Source organism: Podarcis tiliguerta, assembly GCF_965153285.1.
Source record: "Podarcis tiliguerta genome assembly, chromosome: 2".
Lineage (NCBI taxonomy): Eukaryota > Metazoa > Chordata > Lepidosauria > Squamata > Lacertidae > Podarcis > Podarcis tiliguerta.
The window spans coordinates 103,299,044-103,308,518 of NC_139535.1; the positions used below are offsets into that span (position 1 = coordinate 103,299,044).

Consider the following 9,475-nt stretch of genomic DNA (forward strand, 5'->3'; position numbering starts at 1 on the left):
CAAGTGGGTTTACTGAGCGGAGCTAGCCTCAGAGGGATTTATTACAGAGAAAGTGGATTGGCAGATTGCAATCCCGCTAGAGGGAGCTAAATTGAAAGAAGATGAGGAAGAAATGGAATACTTGTCTGAGATGTGCTGTTTGTGTGCTGAGCTTGAGAAGCCGCATTCAAAGGCTGATGCCTAAACCCATTTGCCCAACTGCATGGTATAAGTTGTATTTCCAACTGGCTAAGTAAATAGAATCACAGCCCAGCTTCTTCCTGAGCCTTTAATAGAGGTTTGATAATGCAGAAGTGAATGGGTAATACTTTAAATGGCATAGAGCCAAATGCAATTGCCAGTTCATTTTTCAAATCAAATTGCTGTTGCAGCTACAGATTCCAAGTTCAGAAGCTGGCAGCCCTAGACTGCACATGGAACAAAAGTGGATCTTGGTAAGTTCAGTAGGATGCTGTTGTCTTGAAACACCACCAGAAGCGAGTCAATAGAATGCAGTTTCCCCACCCTGTCTCCCCTCTGCCAGCCCTTCAAGGCCCACAATAAGGTTTCCTGGATGATATAGGCTCTGGGTCGAAAACCATCACAGCCATCATCCCGCATCAACTCCAGAAGATGATGACAAAAATGAATTTTTATTTCAATATGGTCCATTGCTAATTGGCACAATGTTTGTTTTTCATACACACCCTCCCCTGCCTGTTGGGTGAGGAAAGTGCCACACTTTAATGACATTAGGGCAAGGAGTAAGTTGAACTGAATATAACGGGGAGAAAGGAGAATTCGGCACGGTGTAGGAATTTCAGTAGCGAGCCCTGGTTGTTAATTTTATAACCACCCCTACACCAACAGGTCCTATGACAGGTTACAACAGTTTAACTTAGCCAGATGGGCAGGGTATAAATAATTAATAATAATAATAATAATAATAATAATAATAATAATAGTTGTTGCTATTGTTATTGTTATTATTAAAATTCAGTACTAAAAACAGTTAAAACAAACTGCAGCCATGGGAATAGGATGAGTCCTGAAAACACAAGTTTCAGGTGCCAAAGTGAAGGTACAAGATACATCTTTGTAGCGAGGAAATTCCACAACTTAGGGCCATCTGGCCTGTTTCAGAGTCTAACTCAGGGGTCAGCAAACTTTTTCAGCAGGGGGCCGGTCCATTGTCCCTCAGACCTTGTGGGGGGCCAGATTATATTTTGAAAAAAATAATGAACAAATTCCTATACCCTACAAATAACCCAGAGATGCATTTTAAATAAAAGCACACATTATACTCATGTAAAAACACCAGGCAGGCCCCACAAATAACCCAAAGATGCATTTTAAATAAAAGCACACATTCTACTCATGTAAAAACACCAGGCAGGCCCCACAAATAACCCAGAGATGCATTTTAAATAAAAGGACACATTCCACTCATGTAAAAACATGCTGATTCCTGGACCATCCGCGGGCCAGATTTAGAAGGCAATTGGGCTGGATCTAGCCCCCGGGCCTTAAGTTTGCCTACCCATGGTCTAACTCTTCTTCTTTGGAAACAATTGATCATAATGATTCTGGTGTAGACAGTGTGTTTGCCTGAGCTAGCTTCCTTCTCTATAATCACACACAAACACTTCAGGCGATACATCTTGGCACACAGCACCTTTCAGACACCCTCCTCCTTGTTTACTTCTGCCCTTTTGATGCTCCTCTCCATGTCTTGTTTTGTTTTTTAAAAGTGTTGAAATACTGCAAAGAAGGCCTGTCTGTTTCTTTTCCCAAGGAATAGATTAGCCCCCCCAAGAATGTCAAAAGCTCACAATAGCCATATTCAAAACCCAGGACCAGATGTCCTCAAACTCATACTCTTAAGTCATAGTAGTCAAAGAATAAACAAACATCTGTGACTGACGTAGCTGCCTCAAGTAGGCTAATACCTCCGTCGGGGTAATTCATTTTGGAGGAGCAGACTAAGAAGCAGCAGAATCAAAATGAAGACAGCTTTTGTTATTGTTTTGACCCTTCTAACCATTTTTGTAGGTAGGTATTATTAGCAATGGGGGTGGAAGGGAATATGTACTATTCTGTCGGGAGCTCTAGACAGCAGACTGGCTTGTTGTATTTTGCTACTGAAATTTTCTCCACGATTCTGGCTGAGCTTCCTACTGTGGTGTTACACTGCAGCCTTTTAATTTTGACAGCTTGACAACCGGGCTAGTGTGGAAGATAATCTATAGAGATCAATATCAGCCCTATTCCTGCGCATGTTTACTTAGAAGTAAGCCCCGCTGAATTCAACGGAGCTTATTTTCCCAGCAAGTGTTCTTAGGATTGCAGTCTGAAAGAGATCCATCCTGTGGATATTAGAGTCAGAGATCAGTAAACAAACTGCTAGCTGCTGTTCTCTTGAACACACTTCCTACTAGGGTTTATGTACTTGTTCTGGGTAAATATGCTTAAGATCTCACCGAGCTGCTACAATCCTATGCATCCTTAACTTGGAGTGATTGCCTTTGAATTCAGTGCACTTAACTTCGACAAAACGTTGCACAGGGTCCTTTAAAGTTGTAAACCTGTTTTTTTTTAATTGCCAGTATTTTACTGCAGCTCTTGCTCAGTGATCCATGCTGTTTCTTTGCCTAGATAAGGCTCTCAGAGCAATCAATCAATCAATAAAATAAATGCCTTTATCTTGCATAGCAGCCCTTTAGACGATGAAGTGCAATATTAACCAGGATGTTCTCCTGCACATACTGTGTTCAAATGAATGAGGGCTGTTCAGAGCACGCCTTCCATTCATTTCAATGGGGCTTGCATGCACACACGCACACCCCAGTGGATTGTACCCAATGGAAAAAGAGTAAATCTGATCACAAGTAGACGGTGCCGTTATACTTTCCTAATTTTGTGAAGAGATGTGGTTCTATGTAGGTTTTGTTTACTTTAACCTATCCAACTTATAAACAAGCCCTAGTTTATTATTAAAAATGGTTTCAGATTCCACTCATGCCTCCTGGAATGTAATATCCTCCTGAGAAGGCACTGTAATGAAAGAACACTTTGTGTATTGTAATATATATATATATATATATATATATATATATGTGTGTGTGTGTGTGTGTGTGTGAGAGAGAGAGAGAGAGAGAGATACACGCACACATCTATAATATAAGCCTTCCAAACACTTTATCCTGTACCTGAAAACTTAACTATTCTTGTCCATTTCGCTTTTTTAAAAAGATGCCTCGCCAATACTACCAGAAAAACAAGCCAAGCAGCTTTTGAGAACCCGTCGTGAAGACAGACCAAGAAAAGCTGGCTTCCCTGATGAACCAATGAGGGTGATTTTAATATTTCAGTTAAGTAAAACAGATGCTTTTAGGTTATTTGTTTTTGCTGGCTTATCTTTAAATGCGACAGATTCTAAGCAAACCATTAAAATCAGCACAAAGCTTCTATTGTTAAGCTTTTGAACACTTTTTTTGCCAAAATAAACTCAAGCGGATCATTTCTACAACGGCATGATTGAATGTACCTCTGTGTTCTATCTGTGCGACTTCTTGCCATTGCTTTCCAGGTCTGAGAATCAATAACTGTACACACCTGCTACTCCATTCTAACAAAATGGCTCAGTTTTTAGTTAAGAAAGCTGTATTTCATCTGCAGGAAGGGGGCACCAATCAAGCAATGCTTTAAATGTACAAAATGAAGGATAGAAGAGTATGCACGACAAATCCTCATTTTTTAAAAACAACAACGACCCACTATAATATTAAGCCTGTAATTCTATATTTACATTACTGATCATTTTTAGGAACTTAATAAAAGAGACCAGGATTCCCCCACCCCCCAGTTGTCTACCCTTTTAGTCTCATATATTCCATATGCTTGTCATTTATTCATCTTTACAGACCTTCAACTACCATTCACACACAGGAGGGACTTTGGTCTTACAGCATTCACTACAAACTGTTGTGAAGCGAGGCCACATTACACCATCATGTTCTTTTTTCATGTTGTCTCTGATTTGTCCGCAAGCCAAGCAACTTGTACCACAGAGGTAAAGGTAAAGGAAAAGGGACCCCTGACCATTAGGTCCAGTCGTGGCCGACTCTGGGGTTGCGGCGCTCATCTCACTTTATTGGCCGAGGGAGCCCGCGAACAGCTTCCGGGTCATGTGGCCAGCATGACTAAGCCGCTTCTGGCGAACCAGAGCAGCGCACGGAAACGCCGTTTACCTTCCCGCCGGAACGGTACCTATTTATCTACTTGCACTTTGACGTTCTTTCGAACTGCTAGGTTGGCAGGAGCTGGAACTGAGCAACGGGAGCTCACCCCGTCGTGGGGATTCGAACCTCTGACCTTCTGATTGGCAAGTCCTAGGTTCTGCAGTTTAACCCACAGTGCCACCCACGTCCCGTTTGTACCAGAGAACACTGCCTTAAATGCAAAGCAGGCATGGGAGGGGGCGATCATGCAGGTGACCTCTGCCTTAATGGAGATCTAGGTGTCTCTGCGCAGTGTTTTAAAATGTGCTGTATTTATTTACTGATACTTAAAAACAAACAAACCTGATTAGGTCTTTCTTCTTTGTTTATTTCTTATTATTTAATTTTTGATAGTTTTTTAAAATTAATATTAAATCATACTACTTATAACTATGATATGGAGATACATACACAGAGAAAATTGATAGTAGAGAGACAGAATAGAGTGTTTTTTCCAGGATGTGATGCTAAGAAAGATGGGAGCTGTCCCAGGTGGGAGCTGGGAAGATGTGGATCACTGTGTAAGGAAGATTAAGATAGAAAGTTGACAGAATATAAAATTTTGTTTGTGTGTGAGTGTTTTTCTTCTTTCTTCTTTGTCTTTACTCTCTTTTTTCATTTTTTATTATTTTGTTCTCTTTAGATAGCAGATTAGTTTGGTTTTTGTTGTATTATACGTTGAAAACCTTTAATAAAATTGAGTTTAATAAAACAGATTCAGGTAGGTAGCCGTGTTGACGTGCTGACGCAGTCGAAATAATTTAAATAATTGTCCAGTAGCACCTTAGAGACCAACTAAGTTTGTTCTGGGTATAAGCTTTCGTGCGCATGAACACTTCTTCAGATACACTGAAACAGAAGTCACCAGACCCTTATATATAGTGGGAGGGTGGGGTGGGGTTTTTCTCATAAGGGTAGTACCAGAAATGTGCAAATGTGTAGGTTCCTGGAGAGAAGATTGGGGCTGTTTTGCTCCTCTTTCAGTTCTACTGCTCTATAGTGAGCTAAGCTGTGGTTTGGCTTAGCGTTTGTCTCACTACACATGAACGGTGAGGGATAAGTCATAGAACAAACCTACAGCTTGTTTTTTGCCTGAAGTGAGATAAACCACAAGCCGGAATTCAGACACATCACTAAGCCATGGCTTAGTACAGTGGTACCTCGGGTTACAGGCGCTTTAGGTTACAGACGCTTCAGGTTACAGACTCCCCTAACCCAGAAATAGTACCTCAGGTTAAGAACTTTGCTTCAGGCTGGGAACAGAAATCGCTTGGTAGCGGCGCGGCGGCAGCAGGAGGCCCCATTAGCTAAAGTGGTGCTTCAGGTTAAGAACAGTTTTAGGTTAAGAACGGACCTCCAGAACGAATTAAGTTCTTAACCCGAGGTACCACTGTACATAGTAGCAGCAGGGCAAAAGGAAGAGAAGCAGCTGTGATCTCTCTGGGAACCTGCATGTTAACTCATTCGTGCTAAACCATAGTTTGGCTTAGCATTACGTGCAAACTGGGTCAATAAGTTTGCTCTTAGCATATACTATGGGTAAAGCAACAGTCACTCTAAGGTGGTTCAGTACATCTAACCAACAGACTCAGTGGCCCATCTCTGAGTGGCTTTAAAAAAATACTTTCCTTTAACAGGAATACCTGCTTTACCTCCAGCAACTGGAACAGAGATCTGAAGAACAATTCTTTGAGCACTGGCTGAATCCACACTGCCTCCCTCATTGCAACAGGAATATAGTTCACCCGGTGTAAAAGGGTCAGTTCCTTTCTGAATGACAGCAAGCCTTCTTTTCATTTTGAACTATTTCTTTCGGGGCAGAAACCTCATTTTGCACTGCGGTGTTGTGATAACATTTCCCAATATTTCTTCCCAGATCATCCTTCTGTGTGGGGGAAAAGAAACCGTCAACGTTAAATGAGACAAGATTCACCTAGTACTGTCTATGCCAGTAGAACATCCAAGGCTTGGGTGTTTTTGGAGACTAATCTGCTACTTAGCTGAGCTTTCTTGGTAACGACGATAAGCGCTTCATTTTGATGAAAAAGCACAGGTATACATTTGTGCAATCTCCCAGGCCTCTGTCTCTCTCTGAAACATGGAATCGTGATTTCTAGTTTACAAAGCGGTAGGTTCCTTAGACATCCCTAAGAATTCTGTTGCTATTCTTGTTCTTCAAAATGCAGCCACCTGAAGTGGTTTAAGTCAGCATCTGTTTTTAAATCAACAACCTCAGCGACCAAGGACCATAGCTGTCAACCTTCCCCTTTTTTGCTGGAAATTCCCTTATTCCAGCACCGTTTCCCGCTGCTTCCCACTGCTATTTTTTTTTTAATAAAATTTTTATTAGGTATTTTATAATTATAAAGAAAAAAAAAAAACCAATGAGAAAAAAACCAATAATACATAAATTCAACAAACAGTACATTGACAACAAAAAAGGAAAAAAGAAAACAATACAACAATACAACATAAGAAAAAACAAAACAAAAACACACATCCAAATTTTTATATCCAAATCTTTCGTTAGCTTATTTCCTCAACTTCCTCGCACCTCCCTTTTTCGTTTTCTAGTTCTAATTATCTAATTCGACAAATCCTTTCCCTCTTCTTCAATTTTTGTTCTATAATTTATCTTAACACAATTTAACTTTCAATTTTCCAATTTAACACATTAACACTTAATATTCAAATTCTTAAATAACCCTTCTGCTAAAACCATATAACTTCATTCCAATATACTTCTAACATTCATTTATTTTGCAATTTTCTGTAAATATACTTTAATTTTTTTCCAATCTTCTTCCATCGACTCTTCTCCCTGGTCTCGGATTCTGCCAGTCATTTCCGCCATTTCCGTATAGTCCATCAGTTTCATCTGCCATTCTTCCCGGGTGGGTAGTTATTGTGTCTTCCAGTACTTTGCAATAAGTATTCTTGCTGCTGTTGTAGCATACATAAAAAAGGTTCTATCTTTCTTTAACACCAATTGGCCGACCATGCCTAGGAGAAAGGCCTCTGGTTTCTTCAGAAAGGTATATTTAAATACCTTTTTCATTTCATTATATATCATTTCCCAGAAGGTCTTTATCCTCCGCTGCTTCCCACTGCTATCCCAGATTGTTAGATATCCCGTAGACTGTCCCTGAGGCTGCTGATCCCTTATTTTCGAGGCTGCTGTTCCCTTATTTCCAAATCTGAAAGTTGACAGCTATGCCAAGGACTTCCTGTACCTCGGCATAGTTTCCTTCAACTGCAATGCTTTGCCCATTGACTTGGGCGCAAGTTCCTTCGAACTGAGGATTCCTGGATTGCTCGGTTGGTTAGAGTGCCTGGTGTTGATAATGCCAAGGCTGCGAGTTTGATTCCCATATGAGACAGCTATTTGGACTAGATGATCCTCAGGGTCTTTTCCAACTCTACAGTTCTGATTTTATGCATGGAACTGGGCTGCATCCATCTCCCATCCCTGCTCATTCTTTACCAATTATAATGTATAATCTGATCTGATGCCTGATTTGGAACTGAATCCTACCCAGTTTAATAAAATGTAATCCCAGAGAAGATGGGCATCTTAATGATCTATACTGCCTCTCTAGCAAGACCAGGTGCAAAAGAAGGCAGGACTCTGTACCCCTACTAGTTGCATAGAAGCGGGGATTTCAGCAGGTGTAGCTTGTTAACGGAAAAATCTGAGGGCTCCCTTGGACAAAAACAAAGAAACCAACCAGGATTATGTGGAGCAAAACAGCAGCCTGTAGGCTTGGCCTTTATTGATCTGTTGCAACAGGGTGCTCCCCTCACCTGCAGGAGAGAGGAGGGACCCAGAAAAATGGCATGCAAGGCCTTATAAAGACTTTAAAAATTCCCACCCTGTAGATCAAGACCAGAAACATCATACATACATCACAGAAGGGGTGTAACCTAAGACCACCCCTCAGATACATCACACCTACATCACAGAAAAGGCGGTCTAAAACAGAAATTTTAATATTGTTTTTTTTTCCTCCTGCCCTTGTTTATCTCCTGTCTGGCAGGTTACTTGATTGGATTTCCTGGGTAGCCTGGCCAGTCTTTTGTAATGATAAATACTTAGTTCCTGGGCCAGGTCACAGGCTCACACCCTATTCAAACACAGACATACCCTTAAGACAGGATTTGTGAAGGAAAAGACAATGGGGAGGCTTTTCCATTTTGACCTTGCAGAGAAAAGATTTGGCCAGTTTAGGAATCAAAATGGTTCCAGGTTGGCCTTCCTGTGCTGATCTATGTATGTGCTTGGTTGGTACACTTATGAACATTACCATATATCTAAGACTTCAAAATTCCTATCACAAGCTTAAATGGCAAGCAGACCCACTGAAATCACCTCTTCTTCTGCACAACTAGTAATGGTGCAGAAGCCCTGTCCATTTTTTCACCTGGCTGCCCTCCCCCCACTCCTTTTCCGCTATGTCTATTTGTTTGTTCCCCTCAGTTTCTCTCTCTTTTTTTCTGATCTTAAGTTCCGTTCTCCGCACTTCCGCAGCAATGTGCATATTTTTGTTTAAAAATCCCCACGAAGATTCGTCGTCTCATTGCAAACTTCTCCTAATGCACACATATTTGAACGCAGTTTTGACTGATCTACCCTTTTTTTTGGAATGCCATTTCCTCCAGTACAATGCCTTTTTGTGCACATCATTTGGTCCTTCATTATTGTGGAGAAGTGCACATTTTGAAGGGTTTTGTCTCGTGTATCAGTTGGGCAGTACAAATAGGGGTAGTTTCTAATTAAAACAGCTTGTGTCCTCAGAGATGTCCTTTCAAGAATGCAAGTTTGTGTGTGCCCACACACATATTTCCTCGAAGTTGAGGAATACATAGCTGCAATTTTGTTCCAAATGTCAGAAACTTCCACTTTAGGGTAGAAAAGGAAATTGGAAGCTTTCACTAATAAGTAGCCACAGGGGCAAATAACGTAGCGGATTTGGAAGATTTGCTGAATGACAGTAGTTTTGCTAATTACCTTGTAATTAAATGCAACCATTTGCTCAGCATTAGCTTTCTGTTAATTGCCTCATATAAAACCTGCTTCAAACAAAGCTTGTTTTCATTATTTTGGTGTTTCTTCATTGAATCCGATGATGAGTGTGGGTAGAAATTTTCACTAGGCAGTGACTTGTTACTCTATAAATGTGGCTGTAATAGCTGCTTGCAGATCTGCCGCTCCCCAT

The 9,475-nt window shown here is 40.9% G+C and overlaps 1 protein-coding gene across 1 annotated transcript; it reads left to right on the forward strand.

Moving 5' to 3' along the window:
- The first annotated feature begins 1,891 nt into the window (after nt 1-1,891).
- On the forward strand, nt 1,892-6,577 carry LOC310671707 (uncharacterized protein C17orf67). The gene is made up of 4 exons (XM_083428146.1): nt 1,892-2,031; nt 3,232-3,332; nt 5,897-6,017; nt 6,136-6,577. The coding sequence occupies exons 1-3, from the start codon at nt 1,983-1,985 to the stop codon at nt 6,011-6,013; spliced, it is 267 nt and encodes an 88-aa protein (XP_083284272.1). The 5' UTR covers nt 1,892-1,982; the 3' UTR covers nt 6,014-6,017; nt 6,136-6,577.
- The last annotated feature ends 2,898 nt before the right edge of the window (nt 6,578-9,475 follow it).

Excerpts from the sequence above, each read along its gene's own strand:
- LOC310671707 (XM_083428146.1), top strand. The coding sequence starts at position 1,983 with ATGAAGACAGCTTTTGTTATTGTTTTGACCCTTCTAACCATTTTTGTA. Across the intron at positions 2,032-3,231 it reads CCTTCTAACCATTTTTGTAG|ATGCCTCGCCAATACTACCA; the intron begins GTAGGTATTATT and ends TTTTTTAAAAAG. Across the intron at positions 3,333-5,896 it reads TCCCTGATGAACCAATGAGG|GAATACCTGCTTTACCTCCA; the intron begins GTGATTTTAATA and ends TTCCTTTAACAG.